Source organism: Epinephelus fuscoguttatus, linkage group LG6 (genome assembly GCF_011397635.1).
Source record: "Epinephelus fuscoguttatus linkage group LG6, E.fuscoguttatus.final_Chr_v1".
NCBI lineage: Eukaryota > Metazoa > Chordata > Actinopteri > Perciformes > Serranidae > Epinephelus > Epinephelus fuscoguttatus.
The window spans coordinates 14,068,523-14,091,976 of NC_064757.1; the positions used below are offsets into that span (position 1 = coordinate 14,068,523).

Sequence of the window (23,454 nt, forward strand, 5' to 3'; positions counted from 1 at the left end):
TCGATCTCCATCCTCTCCTTTAGTGCTCACAGGCAAAAGTGAAAGTCAGCCACAGATTCACTCTAATTTTGGAATGAGCTTTGTTCATTTGGTGTTTTGCCTCGCTATTTTTGAGTTTGTTCTGTGTTGTCTTTGCAGTTTTTGTAGCTTCCTTTTGGATGCGTGCTGCTACTACCTGATCACTACCGTAAAGTCTCCGCCTTACCTGCGACTTGTTATTGGCTGGGGGGGCCGCCAGTAACATCACAAACACAGCAAAATAAGAGAGAAATAAGAAAATACAGGCAGAGGGCAGAGTGATGATTGAAAGGGATGTATGAGTCTGTACATTGTTTCTTCGACAAATCCTGCATAGTATATCTTTAAAATAAATAAAATTGTACATTGAAAAAAGTGAGATTAAGATCTTCATAAGACATGATGTTCATTCATTCAGAGGTGTTTTTAGCAATGCACCAGACAGGAATGACATCAGTTGTATCTATTTAAAAGACTTTGGATAAACTTCAATGGAACAAAGACAAAACTGTTAACTTGATCATTAATGACCTCAACAGGATTTAATGCTGTAGGTAGACTTACGTATGAACAAGGAAAGTATTTGAAACTGATTTGTGAGATCTAGCTCCTGCACACAATGCCACATCCCAAGCCAAGGTATGCACCGAGCTCTTATTCACTGAGTATGGAATCCATTACACCCCTAGATCTGGTATGAATAAACGTTGGTGATTTCACTGAATGGGAGGAAAAAAACAAGATCTGAATTGGACAGTTTCTTTTCAAGTGCTTGCATTTTTTTCCCAATAAAACACATTATTGTTATTTTCTTAAAAGAAATAAAACATTGTATTACCAGCACCAACACACAACTCGTTTAAAATTGCATCACAAATAGAGTCAGAATTGGATATTTCATTTATCAAGTCAAGCAGTTAAACTACTGTATTGAGCTCATGCTTTGTGGTATGCTGCTTTTAGACCTACAAGTAGACATGAAATATAAGTTCGGCTATTTGATGAAGTGGAAATGATGTGTTGAAACATTGTGTGTGAATTGTTGATATGCTGTATAAAAGTCAGATCCTTTGCACACTGTTACACTCTTAGACATCAGTTACAGTCCATTAACAAACATATTTGTGTTTATGTTAAGAAAAAATGGATTAACTGGATCAAATGATGTCTTAGCTTTTGTTACAGTGAATTTGATTCACTTGGGTTGTCCAAATTGTTTCTCAGTGATTCATGAGGCTATGCCCACTTTTCATATTAGAAAAATATGTAGTGTGAAACACAATGCTTCAACAAAGTGATATTTGTGCTACAAGTTTTTGTCCTTTCTCTGTCAAAGGTTCTGATTTTTAGACAGTGCAGCTGTGTATTTGTGTGTGTGAGTGCTTGGGTGGTGAGTTTGCTTTATGTGTGTCATCTGTGTACTTGAAAGCATGAGTATGTTTGGTGTGATTGGGAATATAAAGTCAGATCTCTGGTAGTTTGGTTTCATGGATGACAGCTGACCACCCCTCCCTGCTCCCTATCACCCTGCATTCCTCCCCACTTTGTAGCTGTCCCGCACTACCCTCCAGCCAGCCACACCTACCTGGAGGTGGTCATCTACTGTGTGGGCTTCTTCTTCATCGCTGTCATGATCGCCATTGCGATTATTGTCAAGATTCGCACCTCCTCAAAGAAGAGTGACTTCAATAGTCAGCTGGCTGTCCACAAGCTGGCCAAAAGCATCCCGCTGCGCAGACAGGTAACAGAAAGTAGATAGGGGGTTTGGAAAATTTATACCTTCTTTATCTCCTCTCTCTCTCCACATTCCATTTGTTAAGTCATAATTTTAAAACTCTTTGGCTCATCTGTACATTTACAGAGTTTGTTTATGCTAACAGAAACCTAAAAGCATGCATTCAAAGAGCTTTCAGGTTCATTGTAGCTCCTTGAGGTCCTGTACATCAGGTAAGTATTGCTGCATTTCCACTGCATGGTATGGCTCGACTCAACTCACTGTTGGTAGGCAGGATTCTCAGCCGATTGCCATGACATTACATCTGCACTCTCTCAATTGTACAGCACTGTGTACCGGCTGTATGCCTTATTTTAAAAACTTGGTGGAGTGAATAAAAATATTGCAGTTGCTATTGATGGTAGGTTAGCTATATAAAATGGCAGGTTTGTGCAGGATGTCTTGTGTCGTTTAAATGACGGTTCTGTCTGACCAGTCAGTGGTCTGCACTGTTTGAATTCCAGCTTCTAGTATCCCCTCGGCTCACTTGGAACCTTAATGAAGGTGGTGGCAAAAAACAGTACCAGGCACTATGCACAACTTTTGCTGATGGAAAAGCAAAAAAGAGTTAGTTGAGTTGAGTAGAGCTGTTCTGTACCATGCTGTGGAAATGTGGCATATGAGTATTTGAGGAGTATTTCTCCTCCATAGATATGGTACACCTGAGTGGTTTGGATGGTTTCTACATGGTAGAATTTATAACTACTCTATTTTTCATATTCTTTCGGTCACTGTTGACTAAATTATTTCTTGCTACTGGTGTCTGTTCCACTATGAGGGGAGTAATGTCAGTGTTTTTTTCCTCAGGTGTCTGTGGACTCTAGCTCCTCCATCCACTCTGGAGTGATGCTGGTTCGTCCGTCCCGCCTCTCTTCCAGCGGTTCTCCAATGTTGTCAGGGGTGTCAGAATATGAACTGCCCCAGGATCCCCGCTGGGAGCTTCCCCGGGACAGGTATGTTGTGGATTAAACACTCAGACAGCCTCGAGGCTAGAAAAATGACCTTCTGAGAGGAAAGTTATTGGTTTAAAACAGTCAGCTGGGACAGGAACCAGCTGCACAAGGAGGAAGGGGAAAGTTTTTCTCACTCTTCGCAAAAAATATGTTGTGCTGCCCTTGTGCAAAACACTGAAACTGCAGCAGTCTGTGTAAAACTGACTAAACCTCAAAAGCAGTGCATCTAAAAGCTTAAAAAATGAAGGGCCAAACTTCACACAAATAATACAGATTTGGAGTTGAACCTCACTGACTGTTAATGACTGTCTCGTGTGTCTTTACCTCCTCAAAGACTCGTTCTTGGGAAGCCACTGGGTGAAGGCTGCTTCGGTCAGGTGGTGATGGGAGAGGCGCTTGGTCTCGACAAAGAGAAGCCAAACCGTGTGACCAAAGTTGCAGTCAAAATGTTGAAATGTAAGTCAGCTGTTCTCAGTTGTGTGGGTATATTGTAGACTTGGACAGATTGGCACTGAATTGATGAGATCTGCTGGAATATGTCATGGATTTGCAGAGTGGATGGCTCTTCAGTATAGGAGACTTTACAGAAACTCCAGGGACGAGAAAAACACCAAAACTGTGAACGGATACTAAGAGACATCTGCCATTGGATCCCAGCCACTGTGCAAATGGGAGAGTAGAGTAAAAATTTATGAGAGCCCTTGACATCCCATATAAAACAGTGTTCATTAAACTGCACCGAGGAGTGAGGATGTAGGGAAAGTAGCATTTATTGTCTCCTACTTTAAGTGCCTTCCCCAGGGAGCATTTACCAAGACAAACTCCAGCCTAACTCCATAAGAGCAGCAATGTTGATGTGTATACCTTGCAGGGTGATTATTATGAGGCATTTTGGGCCCGTTCCCCTAACAGAACATCTACTAATTGCCCTAATATGATTTATTTCTCTTCCCCTCCAGCTGACGCCACAGAGAAAGACCTGTCAGACCTGATTTCGGAGATGGAGATGATGAAGATCATTGGGAAGCACAAGAACATCATTAATCTGCTGGGAGCCTGCACACAGGATGGTAGGACCAGACAGTCAGGGGTCTGCTACTGACCTGCCCTGGCCTGCTCAGGCCAACACACACACGCACACACACATCATTGTCCCTCAGATAACCATGAACCTTACTTTAAGAGATGTGTGGAACAGCATGAGTAAATGATTCTGACACCAGCTTCCGAGCTCGCAGTTTGAATCAACCACGGCTGCTGCCATTTCCCTCCAATCATCCCTGACGAAAAGCTAAAGTAGACTAACCTTGAATGACCCTGCAGTGCTCAAAGCTCTGTTGCTTCCACTCTGAACCACAACGCTCTTTGTTCACTTAATTAACTGTTTTAAACACTGGCTTGTATATTGAGTAACTAAATTGCATCAATCTCTTGATCTCAAAGCATTTATGACATCTGCCAATAACTGCAGTTATATTCATTTACGTACCTAGAAGTCTGGGATCTGAAACAATTCGATCTTACACATTTTCACTTACAAAGGGTAGAAAGCCAAATGATCTTGATGACTTTAGGGGCTTTACTTTTGCGTTACCATCAGCCACAGATTTCAGTTTGAAGTATTTTATGATGTGTTGTGAATACTGCCACTCCCACTGGAGAGATTACTTAGCTTCCCTGTATGATCATTTCTTTACTGCTGCTATCATCTCTATTCTAAAATAATGTTACATGGCCTCATTTCGTGGTGATTTATTGTTGCTTTTCTTCCAATTGTTTTAGGTCCTCTGTATGTGATAGTAGAGTATGCATCCAAGGGGAACTTGCGGGAGTACTTGCGAGCTCGGCGCCCACCGGGCATGGAGTACTGCTACAACCCAGACCAGGTTCCCGTGGAGAACATGTCCATCAAAGACTTGGTGTCCTGTGCTTACCAAGTGGCCCGAGGAATGGAGTATTTGGCCTCCAAAAAGGTAACCACACAGTATAACAAGCCATTCTCAGCCTTCCACATTAAATTTACAGAATCAGGTGGAGAAACACCTTTCTATGAAAATGTATATGACTTTGAACAGAAAATATTCTCAATGCTTTAGGCTTTGTCTTCAAAACACTGATTCTGAGGACTTTGGCTCAGTTTTAGTAATGTCTGTTTTTATTTGTGCAGTGCATCCACAGAGATCTTGCTGCTCGCAATGTTTTGGTAACAGAGGACAACGTGATGAAAATAGCCGACTTCGGCTTGGCAAGAGATATCCATCACATTGATTACTATAAGAAGACCACCAATGTGAGTGTTTGTTATCATTTGTTAAACAACGTGCCCATGAAACAACTCTTAATACTGTAGAAAGCCATAACATACATATCTTTTCCGTAGGGTCGTTTACCAGTCAAGTGGATGGCTCCTGAGGCTCTGTTTGACCGGATATACACACACCAAAGTGATGTGTGAGTATCACGTGCCTTCACTTTTCCATCTCACTCTCAGTGGAATGCGAGAAAACACTTAGTCGTGCAGAAAATGTAGACGCTCCTGTCTGTTTCTGTCTGCAGCTGGTCATTTGGGGTGCTGCTTTGGGAGATATTCACCCTGGGGGGCTCTCCGTATCCCGGAGTCCCAGTGGAAGAGCTGTTCAAGCTGCTGAAGGAAGGTCACCGTATGGACAAACCCTCAACATGCACTCATGAGCTGTAAGGAAACATTACACTAACAAAATCAAACATGTTCCTCAGACTCTTTTGTTACTGCTTGAGCTTTTAATATCTCTTTTCCAACATTTCCTTATTTGGTAAGGTAAAGCTAACAGGGGGAATATTAAATGGCACAGCATGATCAGATGCATTGTAATTATCCTTAAAAAGATATTTTATTGTGAAATAATAAGTTTTTAAGTACACTTGACACTGCTAAATGAGCCTGTGGTCACTACATGATCAAAACAACTGTAATTCTGACACAGCTGCGTTGTTGGTTGTTGAAATCACAGTGGAGAAGTCATGAGGATCAGTTTCCAGTGAGTGATGGTTACAGAGTTGCAAATATATTGCTGACAGAGTCCAAATATGTGTCCCACTTTCTCATTCTGGCAAATGAACTGAATAAGTCTTGTCTGTGGTTTTCTGTTTTTGAGCCTGCCTGGTCACAACGAAGCTTATTCTGAACCAGATGTTGCCTACATCAATAGTGTAACTTTTGAGGGGATGTGTGTCAGGATTGAAACAATCTTTTTCCAATTTGACCTGCCATTGAATGAGCCAAGTATATGGCATTTCAAAAAGAAAGTAATTTTGAAAATGACCAACAATCTGCAACGCTCGTAAAAAAAAAAAAAAAAAAAAAGCCCAGTTGCTGCTGTGTCTCATGCTTGGCCCAAACAGTTGGTATTAATATTTACATTACCCATGTTGTTGTATATCAGAAAAATTCCAGGTGCTTAGCAACGTAATAATGAAACCGACCATTGTTTGTATGACGACCAATAAAATGAAATGCTCACAGGTTTAGTGAGCTCCAAATGGAACATATTGTTCATCACTGTCTTTTAGACTGTCACCTTCCAGCTACAGCTGTATGTCAGGTTTCTGACCACTCCTCATAATAATTTAACATTTAAATTTTAAAGGTATACTATGCAAGATTTTCCCTAAAACACAATGTGTAGACTCCCACTTATCACTTATCACACAGTAGATCACAGCCCTCTGACATCATCAGTTTACTGCTGCGCTTCTTTCAAAATTCCTTTGTGCTTCTTCAGAACTAAGCTAGTTTTCCAAATTGGAGTTAATACAATGTAAGCTACTGCAGGGTTAGCAAGTATGCTTGCCAACAGGCTACGATATTGTTCAATGTGTCAAATGTGTCCCTCACAGGTCTTTGCAACTAGAGAATGACATTACCCTTACTCTTAATGTTACTGAACACTAATTTAGCCTATTGTTAAGCGTACTTGTTAGCATAGCCTACCTAGTAAACAAGCTAATTTGCTAATAATCTGGCATATCGGCAAGTTTACTCATTAGCATAGCCTTCCTAGTTAGCAAGCTAACTCGCTAACATGTAGTAGCTTACATGGATTCTGTTCCGTGTTATTGAGGATTTTGTACTAACCTCAATTTGGAAAACTATCTTAGCTCTGAAGAACCACAAAGGAATTTTGAAATAAGCACAGAAGCAGCACACTGATAATGTCAGGGACTGATCGTTTGATTGCATTGTTGGTCCTGGAATGCGATGTGGGATGTTGGTCCAGGAGCATGTCCTACTTGATAAAATCACATTGCGCTTTAACTGGTAATTGATTAACTGCTGAGACTACTTTTGACCGGTTACGCATGTCTGTCTGTAGGTTAATTTTGCACCTCCTCAATTTACTGCACTGTGCACCAACTGGATCTGGTTGGAGTTCGCTATTGGTTCTGTTCATTTGGCTATGAGTACACGTAACTGACCTAACAACGTTGCTGTGAAAACATTGTGCTCAGTCTCTGGTCACCCCACAGGTCTCTCTAGTGAGTGTAACGCCATTTAGCATTAGCTCTGTTAGCACTGTTAGCAGTATTAGCATGGCTAGTGGTGCCAACATTAACAATGCCAAAGGGGTTTTGCAGCTCAAAATAAGGCTGCTTACTTACCGGGGAGGCAGGAGGGTGGCTCCTGTGTTTCCCCAGCAACCAATCCCATCACGGGGATGGTGTTACCAGTGGTAATCATAAATGAGCGGCATTGCAAGCTAGCTTCCACCCAACCCAGGTGGTGCACAGTGCAGAATGTCCGAAGCTAGCTTAACAGTGGAGACTGGGGGTTGAGTAGTGGGTACTATGTTTCTGCGTGTTAACACAAAAATAAAAGGCAAGACACTTGCATCACAGAACATTAAAATTTCACAAGCTCTAAATGGATGACACTTTGAAACACAGTGCCAAAACCCATTAAGCCAAAGGAGCACCAAACTGAAAGGAACGGCCTCTTGTATTTCACATCTTTTTTTTTTTTTTTTTTTTTTTTGGTTGTTTGTTTGCTTTTCTAAAAAATTTATAGCTTAGTTACTGGTTAATGAGTGTCAGGCTATCAAAAGCAAAACAAACTGAGCTGACATCCCTAGCAGAGACCCTGGGGACTTTATAAAAAGGTAGCAACAAGGTGCCGGACTGTAAGCAACATATTGTGAGAGGAAGCTACGAAAATTGTAGACACATCGAAGAATATACCTAACGAAAGTAAAACTCCTGCATAGTATACCTTGAATGTTAGATTTTTTTTTTTAGGATTGTAGGATTGTAGGATGTTAAAGGCAATCTCTTGATCTCTGCAGGTATATGATGATGAGGGACTGCTGGCATGCTGTGCCCTCTCAGAGACCCACATTCAAACAGCTGGTAGAGGACTTAGATCGCTGCCTGGCCATGACATCCAACCAGGTCAGTCCTTCTCTCCTCATCATATAAGAAGAAGCAGAAATGTGTTTTTTGAAAGTGAAATGAATATTTTTCCCCCTCCCTTTGTTGCCTACAGGAGTATTTGGAGCTGTCAGTGCCTCTGGACCAGTATTCCCCCAGCTACCCGGATACCCGCAGCTCCACCTGTTCCTCGGGCGAGGACTCGGTCTTCTCCCACGATGCTGGAGCTGAGGAGCCCTGCCTGCCAAAGTTCCCTCCCCACTCCAACGGGGCAGCCATTAAGAAACGCTGATACCTCATCTCCATTCAGACAAACATTGACATTTCCTCTGCTCCCTGCCTCATGGGGTTGGACTGTTCCCCACATTCCCAGAGATGAAGCTAAAAAAACACTGGTGCTCTGTGAGAAAGGAGCTTTGAGAGACACCTTGTAGAACTTGTTGGATCACATGGACTGAGGAGTGCAGCCGTTTCCCAGTTCTCGGTGACGATGATGTTTATGGGGCACTTTGTATTAACGGGAGTGGCAGTTTGTCACAGTGTCAGAAAAAAAGAGCAGGCTCCCTCTCTTCTTTCCACTTTGGGCATTCCACGGGTCAGGAGAATTGAAAGGACTGACTGATCATGTCAGCTGTTTGTTTGTTTTGTTGTTTTTTGTCCCTCCATCAGTAGTAAAGGACAACATTCTGCTTTTCAGACCAAATCCAGAGATTACACTACCAAGGGACATGCAGCACCGTGGTCCTCTGCATCATTCACTATCTTCTTGTAAATACAGTTAGAAAATTATAAATATGAATATATATTTACATTGTACTCTTATTTTTATTACTATAATTGATTTATTTTCTTTTGTACAAGGATGCTTTTGTTTGATTCATTTTTTTAATATAGTCTGTAGGGGCAGTTGTTACATGATCTTTAAATTGCTGAGGATTACATGGCCAGTTTTTTAGCTGTATCACAGCTTTGATTCCCCTAAATTTACCGCATAATCATCGATGGAAAATATATATCAGGTTTTCTATTTTTTAACAGTAAGTGCTTTTCATGACTCAACCTGCAATACAGTGTAACTCAGTGTTTGGGGATTTTGTCCACCAGAAGAGATAGATTTATGAAAATATTTGTTGTGCGTGTGCGTCTGTGTGTGTGAGTGTGAATGTGTGTATGATGTATGTGTGTAGAAAATTTTATCTTGTCTCACTCACGATTGTTCATTTACTGCAAGGATGGTCACAACTGTAAATATTCCTGGTTGTCCGCCATGCTTGTTGAAATCCAGAGTAATTTGCTTCAGACAACATCATGCACTTCCACTGTGCATGCCTTCCATGTGATGAACTTATCTTCTACTGTAAATGCTTTAACAGGAGTTACATTTGCTGCCATATAACTTCTGACGAAGGGTTGCAGAACACGTATGTCATCGTAAAAGGATTACATTAAATAAAATGGTATCGAAAAACAAACCGCTGAAGCTTTCAGAGTTTGAACTCAACTCCATAAACGGGTCAATAAATATCGAGAACTTCATGTTTGTGATGTAAATCATGTTTACAGAGATGGAACAACGGCCACTTCAATCTCCCACCCATTTAACACGGGTTGCTGGGGCCTGATTAGATATGATAATGTGCTGCTGACATGAGAAGAAATGTTGGCGAGCGCAGAAAGCCACAGCCGGCAGTAAACATGTAATTTATGGGTGTGGGAATGGCTTGGCAAGTGCTGGTGCTACACTTCCATCCATCAACTACACCAACCTTGATGCCTGTGTCTGGCTCTGGCTTCCTGCCATTGGCTGATGCATCACCTGGACTGCAGTCTCCACGCAACAGGCTAAAATCAGCCACACAGCGCGACTGGCTCTCGACCTTTTTTAAAAGCCAGCTCTTACAGCTTGGGTCAATGCAGTTAGCCTTCTGTGCATACTGTATTACAGCGGAGGGGGAGTGCAGTTTATTCGTTAATAGACAACAGATCCTTGCTACTTTTATCCCAACTGTTATATGAATTCAAGCTGCTGGGATTTGTAAATTACCACCAACATACTGTGCGCTCAACAACACATGTCATGGCCTTCCAGGGTACAAGGTCATGTCTGGCTCACCGCAAACAGCCACCTTCAGATTTCCACACACATTTCCAGGAATCAAACAAATATATGACCTTATTGTTTTGGGGAGGAATATCCTCCACTCCTGGAAACGGGGGGTAATAAAGAGTATCATCTGTGCTGTGGTTGAGGTGATGATGAAGAGCTTTATTTAAGAATAGAGAGGACAGGAGAGGCCTCGCTTTATAACCTGCTAATGGTGCAGAGCGAGGAGCGCAGGTGCCATTAGATGGAGCGGGTTATCACTTCTGACAGATGGCGCAGGAAGAGTTCAACAGAGCAAACTTCATCAGATATTGTCCAGTATAGTGTTCGGCTGATATAGTAGCAGTAAATTATGAACTTATCAGTGTGTATATATTTTGCTGTGATGGGGACGCATGGAGGAAGGTGTTTATTGTCAGGATTGGGGAATGTGACAGCATCTAATTAAATGGTTTCTAATCACTGAGATGAAAGAAGAAGGGACTGCTATGTCCTGTTTTTGTCTTCTCAGAGAAATTACCATCTGATGACTGATGGGGGATTGAAAATTGTTTTGGGAGTACTGGAATTTCAGCCATCTGAGCTTTACCCAGTAATTGGTATGTTAAGTTCCAGCAACACCCTTGCTCAATTGCGGTCAGCCTAATATCATGTGTCCCATTATACCAGCTTATTTTTAAGAAGTCGTGCCCTTAATTGCAGGATGCACATTTAGAAAATGTTCTTTCCAGCATTGGCTGAAAACACTGATGAACAAAAGCTTAGCCCTCTAATGGACCAGGGCTCTTGATGTGAAAGTGGGTGAAATTTTGTGGGCTGATGTCTGGAAAAATGCTACACATCCTTGCTGTTGCACCCTCCAAAAAATTAAATTGTCCAAATTGTGGGCTACTGAAGGCTCATGATTATAACTTCTGTGGGAATGCAACAAAGTCAAAGAACTATGGTGGGAATTTTTTAAACACATCATCTTAAAGCAAAATAGGCATACATTAATAAACATGTATTCTTGGATATCTGCATGATTAAACCAAATAAAACCTTTCCTTTAAGCTGAATAGGAACTAAAACAACTTGGGTGACTTTATTGTATAAACCTACAGAGTTGAGCAGTGAGGCAATTTTCGTCATTATTACTAAACTACTAAATGAGCAATCTCAACTTCCTCCCACTGTAATAAAAAAATGGATATAGACACTGGATATGGACACTGCCTTGCTCAAGTGATGTCATTTGGAGCCAGAGACTGCACAGAAGCAATTGGGGATATGGAGCTGCTGTATCAAGGTCCCTTCCTATACACCCGCCTGACTAATTTAGCTTATCAGAAAAATACTCTTTAACATACAACCACGTAATAACATCCCATATTTTGACTTTTTAGTTTGGCCCTTGTCCCATCCACTAACATGGAGGGGGCAGGGTTTATAACCTATACTGCAGCCAGCCACCAGAGGAAGATCAAGATGTTCTGGCGAGCTTTCATGCCATCCATCTTTATGTAGCCTACAGTCTTGACAAGTATCAGAGGATTTCCTCAGACATTCAGCTGCACTTTATGTTTAGTTCTAGTTAGCAAATTTTAGCTTGTTAACATAGGATGGTGAACATGGTAACCACATAGATACATGGTAATAACTACATACCAAACGCCAAGATGGCACCTTTTCAGTTGTATGGAATTGTTCGCCTGGAACATTCAGGCATGGATGTATTAAGGGACCTGGGTACAGCATAGAGGCAGAACCCTGTTTATTTCTACGAAAGTTGCTCAGTGGTGCATGAAGCCAAAATGGTTCGACATCGGCATCTAAAATTACCCAAATGATTGGGCACTACTTCCACATTGTGCAGCCAGGAACACTAGAGAATTTTGCCGGCCGAGCTGGCTACTAATGGTTTAACACTCCGCTTACTTGAATTGGTATAAAAATTAATTCAATTCAATCTGGAGACTTTCCAAATGTTATCGGCCCAATTTGATTAAATCTTGATAGTAAAAGGAGTCAACTGATGGGGATTATGATGTTAAAAACAATGACTTACAGACGTCTCTTTCACCATGTAAATCTATGGGAAAAACTCTTCAGCATTATGTGACGGATTTGGGAGTTGTAATTTGCATTTTTTGGCCACTATGAAAATTTGCTTTAAAGCTCTGCAAACTTCCTGGGGGCCTGCATTCAAGTTTTTACATTCCAGGTTTAATTCTGCAGTAAGTGGCGCTTTGAATGTGCACAGTAGTGTTCCCCTGCTGGCCCTGCCTGCGAGCTCCTGCTCTGCTCATAGACTGTACATTGTGGTGATGTCATTGATTTTTAAGTCGCTTTTCGTAAAGTCTGGAGAGCCTGGAGCTTGACCTCGCAGTTCACGATGCTCTGTCAACCGTTTCACAGATGTTATTTACAATGGTGGTCTATGAGGAAAATGATCTATGGGATTTTTTTCGCTGCAGTACTGCCAGTGGCCACTGAGAAAAATTGGAAGCAAGGTTGAACGGTGTTCCTGTAGGAGAATTTGATTCTCATTTCAGCCATATTAGCATTCTAACACTAACATTTAGCTCAAAGCACTGCTATGCAAAAGTACAGCCTCAGAGAGGGGCTAGCATGGAGATGTGTTGAAGTGTGATATTAAATAACTGTGATTAATTTTACAATCTATGTTGCTATCTCTAATTAGAATGTCACTCTTGTTTAGGTTTTTATGTCACTGCCATCTCCTCTTAGGTAAATAATTCTTTTGATTTTATTAAAGTTGTTGATTTCATTATTTTATTCAATTGCATGCCTTCCATAGGAATGAATGCATCATCACATTTTAAGATATAAATTACTTAAAAAATCAACATATCATTTGCAAACTGTACATCTCCCCTTAATAAGAGCAAGATGAGACTCATGCATGTATCCTTGGTGGCCTGTTAGATGAATTGCTTTGTGTTCTTGTTTACCCCGGATAGTTTGATTTATTCCAGTTTGGGATTATCATCTCCATGTCTAGAGAGAAGCCGAAGCCTCACCATCAATCTCCACCCTGTGTGTTTCCTGTCAGCAGTGGCAGATGACCTGCCCTTCAACTGTATGCCACCCTGCAGAGGAGACATGTCGTCAATCAGAGTATCATTCTCAGCCGCAGTTAGGAAAGAGGGTCCTGGGAGGGTGACGCCAAGTGGTGATGATGGCACTGTTGATGGTGTGTATTTGTGTGTGTTTCTGCTTATTTTAGCCTCTAGGAAACAAGGAGCGGTGACATCAGCCTGTTGTCATGCACCCCTGTCTCCTCACAAATGAACTGATTATTTATGGTGAGAGGGAGGGGAGTTTAGCGGAGGGGAGCCGTCAATGCATATGAGGGGACAGAGAGGAGGGTTACAGCAGTACAATACTGGGACTCATGAATATCATTCTGGCCAGCATCCATGTGCAAGGTGAAGGAGACATGTCTCTTGTCCTTGCATTCCTCCCTATGCCGAGCACATAAAAAAGAGACCACAGACAGTTCAGACATGAAGTGTATGTGGGAGACCGCAGCAGACAAGCTCAGCTCTGATGCACCCTAGATTGCTGATTTCAAAACAGAGGAGGAATTTTAATTTTCCGTTGTTTGCTCACTCTGACAGATTCCCCGCCATCGTTAACATTAGTTAAGATGATGAGCAGCTGCTTTGTGTCTAAATGTGGCCGCTGTGGTTTTGGGCGCAGTTCACTCTTGATGACAGATTTTGAAGAACAAAATATGTAATACTTTCAATAATTTTTTATGAATGTTTTGTCACCGGATGTTGACGTCTCATTGCTGAACCCTCTGTTGGCCTCCCGAAATAGAAATGACAGATAGAAGCGGTCGGTGTCCTCTCCTCGCCTGTGCTCTTTGGTTGTTGATGTTTCTGCCTCCACAGAGGGCCCGGGCCCCTGTTTGTGAGATGGCTGTCTATATGACAGGTCCCCAGCTCCCCGGCTGCTCTGTGGGACAGACATAACAGAAGGGGTGAGCCTGGGGCACGGCCTGTCACTCACTGCGTGTCTCACTATTGTCTTTGAGTTGTTGCCTTTTTCCTTCTTTTCTCCACATCATAAAAACCATAAGCAGATAAGTTTGTGAGGAACTATCTGCTCCCTGCACTACAAGCCTTGTGTTGAGCTCAGCTGGATTTAAATAGGCTAACATTTAAGATTACAATCCACAAATTACAGTGTAATTACTTAGAAATTACTCAGATATAGGCGTGAACTCTAGGTCAACTGGTAGAGTGTTTGTCCCATGTAGAGTCTTTGCGGCAGCATGGGTTCGATGCCTACCTGCAGCCCTCTCCTGCGTGTCATGCCCCTTCTCTCTGCTCTTTTTCTTGTCATTGTGAAGCTGTCCTATATAAAAAAGAAAGGACTCAAATATGGAGTACTTAATACCCTTATTACAAACCTTATTAAACTTGATTGGACAACAAACAGCATAAAGAATATCGTGATATGATCTTTGTTAACTAATCACATTTTGCATGAGGAATTCCAGCCAAGGTAATGGACGTAACTTTTTAATCATAATATGCTACGATCAGGACAAATCATTGAGAATCTATTTCCACTAAAAGTGCCCACATCCCAGTTTATGTCCGGAGTGTGTGAGCTGTAAAATGAAGTGGTCCCTAGTTAATCCCTATTTCACTGTAATTATAGTGTAGCTGGTTTGGTTTTATTATATGTAGGCTTAAAATGTTGGTCCCTTGTATAGACCCTGTAATTATTTATTGCACTGGGTAATACTATTTAAAGTTAGTGTTATTTATTTTGAAGTTCCCCTTAAAGACATTTTTTAACCCTTTTTCCTCTATGTTTTTCCTTCTTTCAGATAAATATCTTCTGTTTCTACCTGCAGAGGTGGGACCAGGTCACTATTTTGCAAGTCACAAATGAGTCTAAAGTCTTTGTGTTCACGACCCAAGTCAAGGCAGGCAAGTCTCAAGTCCTAAACTTTGGGTTTCAAGTCCTAAACAAGTCATAATGCGCTCTTCAACAAATGTAATGCTATTTAACAACATACAAATAATATCTTAAATTAACAAAGAAATCGCAAACACTTTTTAAAATGTGTTTTTTAAAATGACTTAGCTTAATGATAGCTTGCCAACTATGTTAATTGTCCTTTGTGCAAATTCAAATGTAGAACTTCAAAGTTCAAAGTTGTGTCTCTGTCTGTAATTTTCACCCCGCACTTTTTGCATACTAAATTTAATTTTTTGTTGACCTCTGTATATTTTTTGTACACAAACAAAATTATCTTCAATGTCATTTTTCCAACTGCAGTGATATAATGTTGGTTATTGTTGTTAGCTCTCCATGGTTCACTCCTGGTACTTGATTGGATGCTGTCGGATTGATTCAAATAAAGTGGATCAGGGGACATAAGTGTCGACTTGCTGAGAATGAATAGAGTTAATGATGGTTGATTCAGAAAATAAAGGTAAATGAATTGACTAAATAACATACTATTTAATCTTTGAACTTGGGGAAATGCTTTAAGTATTTTCATGTAAAAAGGCTCTAGTACAAGTGTAGTCATGGTGTTAAAGTCCAAGCCCAGTTGCAAGTCTTTTTTTGTTTTGTCAAGTTGACTCTGAAGTCATTAAATTTGGAGCTTGTGTCTGAGTTGAGTCCACACCCTGGATACCTAAATGTACAAAAAATTGCAAATAAAAAAACAGTCACTAATTTGTAGACTTTAATCTAAAACTTTACCAAAAAAAAGTGTCACAGGCAAGACTGAAAATCTGAATTTGTGAGGCAAAAGTTTCTGCACATTGTCTGGTGGCAAAGTATATATCTGGCATGACTTGTGGAAAGAGTATTTATGGCGTCTGGAGGCACGGGTGTGGTCAGGTAAATGAGATGGGTGAGGGTGTTTGTTTGGTGTCGAACTAGCAGGGGGGTGGAGAGGCGGGTAGTGATAGTGGTGTCTGCCCGACAAGGTGTGTTGGCGCCCACACAAAAACTGACGCCTACAGGCATGGCCCCGCCTCTTTCCCACCAGATCGACTTTCTTCAGCGCAGGAATGAGACACAGACACCTCCTCCAGGCTGAGACATATAATCTGGGCCTGTCAGGGCCTTTATCAAACAGGATCAACTGGTGCACTGGGCCTTTCTCCGCAGTCCCCACAGGCAGAGGGATACCTGCACACGCATTCCTTCGACACATCCCTGTCCCAAGAGGCGTATCACCTGTCTTTTATGGCAGCTCAGCTCGAGGATGACAGAGGGGGAGGGCAGGGGTACAGTTGCTCCTATGTATTGTCCTGATTGAAAACTAAGATAGCAGCGTGGCCTTCGGTTTGGAGGATTTTCCTGGTCCCCTGAGACTCAGGATGTCAAAATGCTGATCAACAGAAAATCCCTTAGAAAAAAAAACAGATTTTTGTCTTTGTGCTTGTTTTGTCACTGCAGCCTGTTTCCTTTGCACAGATAATGATAATATGACCTGTTGATTGCTGGAGATTAGTTCAGTAGGCCTTTATAGCCCCTTGAGGATACTGCAGCCCAGCTGAGGGGGCCCTCCCTGGCTCAGTTGTTGTAGCTTGTCACTGTGAGTGACCAGATAAGAGAGGGTATGAATCAAAGCGGCAGCGTCGTTGTGCACAGAACTCTAATCATATCACGCGCCCCTGAGCCATATGTCTTTGTACTCTCTTTAATTGAATTGAGCCCAGGATGAGATTGGCTGACATACCTTCCAGTGACTGAGCCGCACTTACGGAGCGAGGCGAGGAATAAGAGCAATTTGGGATGGTTGTTTTCTTGGCACAGTTTGGTATACAATCCTAAAGGTATCCTACGGCCTGCAGTTTCATTTCACAGGTTTCATAGCTCTTAACAGACATGCCCAAGGCACCAACCTTTATCGTCTAGTATGAAATAATTGTGAATTTTATTGGCATGTTTGCAGCCTGGCAATTGCTTATTAAAGACAGACTCATCAAACGTGACAGATTTGTGCTCAGCAAGGCGTGTAGTGACAAACACTTACCTTATTAAATTTCTCGGTCACGTGTAAATGCATTATTTGCTCCTGCCTTGCCGAAGAGGACATCTGACGTCAACTTGTCTTCAGACTCAGCCAGCTGAATTACTGGCATCTATCAGCTAGTGGCCTCATGAAGACACATGAAGATTAAGTTAATGATTTAACGCTTTAGAATCGCCTGTTTATTTGTGCCCTTGTCCACCTCTGTTAATCACTTTGTGTAAAGAACTGCAGAGGAGCTGCAGACATGTTGCATTCATGTCTCCAACAGTATAGTATCTACAGTATAGAGACACCACAACATGTGCATACATGTCTGACTGAAGTCTCAACACCGTTGTGACTCCCGTATGAAAAGACGTTGCCTGGAGCAAAAAACTGAGGTGAAACACATTCGTCTTCCCTCCTATTTTGTTTTTCCTGCTTCCTGTGCAGCCAGGAGGCTAAACCGTGAAAGCCAAACAGAAATGGAAACAGACAGACAGAGAGGTCTTTTCAGGCTCCTTGGCCCATAATCAGGGTGGGATGTGGGTTTGAAACCGGACTGAACAAAGTCAGTGTTAAACGTGGTTGTGACGTAGAGTTAAAGTTGTCCAAACAGAGTTGATTCCAGGTAAAGTGGGGCTGGCTGATGAAGAGCTGATTTTAGAATGCATACGTGCCAGACGGCAGAGGATATAATGAGACGGTGAGAGTCTGGCACCGGAGACAAGAACACTTTGTGATGTTTGATGACTAATTTTTGCCAAACTCAGCATGGCCAAGTGTTCCTTCCCTCTAATGCTGAGCTCTCAGAGTGAGTGTTAGCTTGGCTGAACTTCTTTTATTACTTGAAAAGTCAATATGAAACAAGGCAGCTATAGAAGCACAGCTGTTAAAGCTATACACTGACTGCTTGTAGAGACACATTAAATCCTCAGAGTTCATGATCACTGCTGCATTTATTTAACTTAAAGCAACTATAATGGATTTTTTAAAAAAAAATAAAGTATACATGACAATGACAGAGAATCAGAATCTGAATGTGCAGCTCCCCTCAGCTTTACTGAGCTTTATAGTGAGTTTCAGCTCATTGTTTAGCTTTCCAGCTCGCAACAAGTGTTGTTTTCAGATTCAGCCAGCAGCTATTTTCAGCAAAGAAGCTGTAAAAATTCATTGTACCAGGGTGTCTTCAGGTATCAGACACTTAAATGTAATGCCTTTTAACCCTTCAATGCATGAATTATGACTACCTCAGTCACAGTTTTTTTTTCACAGTGTTTATTTTTTCTCTTCAAACATGAAAAAAAAAGTTCTTTTTTTTTAAAGCATTAATTTTGCTGTGGTGGACAGTATGCATTTTTTTTTACTAAAGACATATACCCAATGAAAAACTGATATATTATGTAAAACCCTATGAATATATTTGAAATGCTTTTAAACTAGTGTGTTCACGTACTTAAACATATTCTCATACTGTTCCTTGTAAAGCATTGAGCCTTGACTCCTCAGTCTCTCCACTCTCTCTTTACACCTCCCTCCTGCACCTCCCTTCCTTCCTCCCTAATTCAGCTTCTTCCTCTCGACTCCTTAACCCCCCACACACCTCCCACTATTGAACTCTATATTTTTTCAGTGAACACTTTCTACAGAATTCCAAAATACTGATTTTGCTACAAAAACTTAAAAGTTAAATTCAACATGAATGTAACCAAAACCAAAAAAGTCACTGCAGATGAAATATTTTTAAGGATAACAAGGTCTGAGTATTAGTTGTAGCTGAAATATAGCCAGTGATGAAAGATGTCCGGTTTAGTGGACAGATCGTTAACTGTAATTTCCTCCCAGCATCAAATCAATAACTCAACTAACTAACTAATTTTAACAACTGCATTATTCTTTAGATGTTAATTGATGTTACCAGGTTTTATTAACCTGCAGGGTTTTATATTTCAGAGACCAACTGGCAATAAATTCCTGCGCTGCATGACTTTGCTTTCATTCTGTCGGCCATCTTGGTCTGAAGAGATTTGTGTTACACTAACAACACCTGGCCAGTGGGTGGCAGTGTATGGAATGATGCACTAGCGTCCATTGTAGTAGCTAACTTGCAACTATAGCATCAAAACTCATACATATATGAGACCATGGCTTTTAACTAGCTGTCCACTGTAGTGTCCACTATACCTGAAAGGGTTAAGACCTTTTAAACATAATATTTTTTCCCCAATATTTAATACTGATTTTTGGACAAATCATCTTTTTTCTTATTCAAGTACAAATGTAAGTAGCACATATGTGGTCTCATGCAGAGGTAGGTTTTTATGTTGGAAAATGATTATCACAGTGGGTTAGGTTAAGCTATATTTTGCCAACAGGTAAGTGCGAGTATAAAGTAAAAGACAGTTTAGGTTTAATGACAGGTTTGTAAGATTTAGGGGGATTTGGATGCATCTCACAGTGAGAACTGCAGGTTGCAACAAGCTGAAACTGAAACTTCTCCATCAGTGTTCATTGTTCAGGAGGTTTGTAAAGAGGAATTATTAAAAGACTCAGTGCTTTAAACTCAAAACACTGAATAAGTCAGTTTCACAGAGCGCCTGCCAACTATGGTGGCCCGCACGAAAACGTGAATGTCTATATAGAGACTGTGTTTGGTTTGTCCATTTTGGGTTACTGTAGAAACATGAAGGTGTGACTCTTTGAACAAGGATCCACTCCCTATGTAGATATAAACAGCTCATTCTGAGGTAACAAAAACACAAAGATTCTTATTGTCAGGTGATTATATACTAAAGAAAACATAGTCATTATATTATGTTCCATTTCTGCTGATATAGCCCACTAAATCCTACACACCAGAAATTTAAGATCTGTTACATCAAAAGTGTGGACTTTCATGCAGGTGAGCTTGACTCATTTTGAAAAAAGTAAATTAAAATTTGAATGAATGGAATTCAAGATAAAATGTTTGTCGCAATAAAGACGATTTTTTTATTTAAGACATTAAGATTTTTTAAGGGCTTACTTAGCACCAAATAACAGCGATTAGTTGTTAGAGACCAGAAACAGAGATAAAAGGATTGAATATAGGACTTGCTTTCACAAGGGGGCCACAAACATGCCTCCAAGTTGGCAACAAAGTAAATTACTACAGGCTTAAATAAGAATTCCATAAAATTTACTGTCATTAAAAAATGAAAATAAAGTAATTTCTGGACAATTTGGTAAATATTGGCAATAATCCAAAGTCCAGTGGATAAATACCATTAGCTTTTTGTTGAGGGAACCACATCAATAGCTTTGAGTCGGCTTACAAAAAAGTCATCCCTCCCACACTGTACAAGCATATCTCAAAATATACACTATTCCTTAAGAGTTGCTACTAAAGTCTCATTCAAAATATAAAGCAGTACCTTTTGAAGACAAAAGCATGAATAACATTTATTCTATACAGCACATTTCCCAAAACAATATTTTGCACTGAGACCTGTGATTTAGTTAAGTATGCCTGCATAGGGAGAATTTTCTGGATTAATCTCAGCAGCATTTCAGATTCCTCTGCCTCACACAGGGTTTCCAGCTGCTGTTTCATGCTCCGTTCTCTATGCCATGCAATTATGCTAGTTCCCACCGGAGGTTTGGATTGGGTGGAGCTCAGCAAGGAGTAAGCTCAGGCATTAACTGCTCCTCACTGAGCATAACTTACATGAATCCACAAATACAGTTGGAACAAAAAAAGCTAAGATGCACGCAAACACACGGCAGCAAAGCACAAAAGAAAATAAACCATAAAAATAGCTGCTGTACAGGAAATGGCATTCCTTAGGCTAACTGGATAAGGCACAGAGAGACGCCACCCATAATTTTGTAAATGATTCACATGTGAAATCACTCTCTCTAAAATGTCTGTCTGCTTCATAGGCTTCAGGAATGGACAGATTTCAGAAGAAACACGAGAGTCTTTCCACTGATAACCATCAAAGTGTCACAAGGCAAAGAAAATATCTAACAGATTTCAAACCAGGCCCCTGAAGACATTCTGAGCTTTTCCTCTTTCCTTTGTCAAGATAATGCTTTTTATTTGATTTCAAAGCTTACAGTAGGTAGTATGACAGGAAGAAAGAAAGAAAGAAAGAAAGAAAGAAAGAAAGAAAGAAAGAAATGAAAATAATGATTAGATTATATACTATCTGAACAGTTACCATCTCCTTTAAAAATGAGATAAGATGTAAACAAGCCCATGCTGTGCCCCTGCTGCCTGTCTGAGCTGTGAACAATGTGTTGAGACCTGGACAGACAGTGTGTCGCAGGGTCTCTGCTTGTGACAACAGAGTCGTTGTGAGAGAAGGCTGGTAATGCCTGGCACTGAGGCTGCAGCACTGCCAATGCTGTTAGTGACCATTCAGCCACTCTCTGCACAGTCGCCGGCCCTGGGTGGGTTTTACTTTGTGGACAACAGCGCCCTCTGGTGTCACTGTGTAGAATTGTTTTGTTTTGTGTTTTGTTTTGTTTTTAAGTGTCATGTCATGTATCTGTTTCTTATCTGCTGTTTGTGCATGAAATAATTAATTCCAAGAAAGCGCAAGTTGATTCATGCACATAGTTTTAACATTAACATTAAAAACTCTCTCCCAAATCCAAAAAGCGCGTTAAAACCTAAATTTATTATGTCATAGGGCACAAAGTCTGAAGCTGCTCCTTTGATAATGAACTGGGAAAGATGTTCTAGATGACCCTGGGAGCAGGGATCGGCAACCTTTACAATCAAAAGAGCCATTTTTGTCCAAAAAAATAAAAAAATAAAAAATAAAAAATGTCTGGAGCTGCAAAACATTTTTCAGCCTTATGATGTAAATAACACAGCCTATCAGGTCTACATTTGCCTGTTTTACAACAAGATGGCTACTCTGCAGTGGTCAGTTTATAATAGTTTGGTACTTTAACCTTGCAGCATTAGCGATGAAAGCAAACAAATCTGTCCACACGCTATTAAATTCTCTATTTTCCTCTAAAACCTAAGGCAAACCATTGCTATTTAGGTGCAAATTTTATCAGAAAGGGTGCCAGGCCATAGAATTGATTTTCTTTTCTTTTTAAAGCATCCCATTCATTGCCTATGGAGCAGCTCCAAACGTTATATCCAATGACATCACAAGTTTGAGATTTATTTCTCTGGTTTCTATCTTTGAGCTCATGTTTACAAGTAGTGATTGAACCGCCAAGACCATGGAAATAACACTGGAATTCTTAATTTAGGTGGTGGTCCCCTTTAAAGTTTTAGAAAATAACCCACATTACATCATCAGGGTGATCTCAGACTGAGCTTCTAATTTTGAATTGAAAGCTCATGTTACAAACTGGAGGGTGACGTCAGAGATATTGTGGATGTACCCGCAGGGAAGGTCAAGATGCTACTGAGTTGCATTATTGGAATTGTAGGACCCAACAGAGTTCGACCCAAACTACAAACCAAAAGGTCAGGATATCTTGGCTTGTGCTGCTTTGATTGTCCCTGCGTTCATGTGGTGTTGGCACAATCAGAAATATAAGTTTTCCACAGGAAAAATTCACATGAGCGGCCCCTCAAGTCAGAACCACAACTTGGAAAATTTTGGTACATGACGTGCGTTGATGTCATATTGTGCAGGAGTAAGTACATGTTTGGTTGATGTTAAGAAACATTTTATTAATTCATTTATTACATATAATTTTTTTGCTCATATGTAATTTGTAATATGGCACTAGGCTCAAGGTGTTAGTTGTTGTCCAAATAGAATGACCTAGTTTACTGATGAAAGTTATTTATTAGAATTAACCCTGATAACAAGTCAGGTAAGACAATAGTTGGTTTTCGGGAATGTCCTGCGGCAGCAACAAGTCTGGGACAAAGTCACTTAAAGCCTCAAACTGTTTCACCAAATGTGGATAGCAAAATGAATCTTCACTGGGACATTAAACTCTCTGAACAATAAAATACAACACATACTTTTTGTAGCGTCAACGTTTTTTTCCACATTATGACTCAAAAACTGATTAACACACTGAAGTCAGAAGAACGACTCAGGAATTAATACCATCCGAGGAGCACTTGAATGCAGCATGTGACCCTTCATTTTTAATCTTGCAAGTCCCCCAACCTAATGGTGCAATACTTAATCACTGGAGTACCCCTTTAAAGATGTTGTTCATTTTCTCTGTCATC

At 40.7% G+C, this 23,454-nt stretch overlaps 1 protein-coding gene across 4 annotated transcripts in view; it reads left to right on the forward strand.

Annotated features, from left to right (window-relative positions):
- Positions 1 to 9,620, forward strand: part of fgfr1a (fibroblast growth factor receptor 1a) — a 32,889-nt gene extending 23,269 nt beyond the window's left edge. For 2 of the 4 annotated variants that reach the window (XM_049578050.1, XM_049578053.1), the window contains exons 9-18: positions 1,569 to 1,765; positions 2,600 to 2,745; positions 3,080 to 3,201; positions 3,705 to 3,815; positions 4,528 to 4,718; positions 4,913 to 5,035; positions 5,126 to 5,196; positions 5,302 to 5,439; positions 8,064 to 8,169; positions 8,264 to 9,620. In XM_049578050.1, the coding sequence (XP_049434007.1) occupies positions 1,569 to 1,765; positions 2,600 to 2,745; positions 3,080 to 3,201; positions 3,705 to 3,815; positions 4,528 to 4,718; positions 4,913 to 5,035; positions 5,126 to 5,196; positions 5,302 to 5,439; positions 8,064 to 8,169; positions 8,264 to 8,440 (1,382 nt within the window). In that variant the 3' untranslated portion in view covers positions 8,441 to 9,620. The remainder of the gene's footprint in view (positions 1 to 1,568; positions 1,766 to 2,599; positions 2,746 to 3,079; positions 3,202 to 3,704; positions 3,816 to 4,527; positions 4,719 to 4,912; positions 5,036 to 5,125; positions 5,197 to 5,301; positions 5,440 to 8,063; positions 8,170 to 8,263) is intronic. The other 2 variants (XM_049578051.1, XM_049578054.1) reach the window with 1 other exon arrangement.
- Positions 9,621 to 23,454: the final 13,834 nt, after the last annotated feature.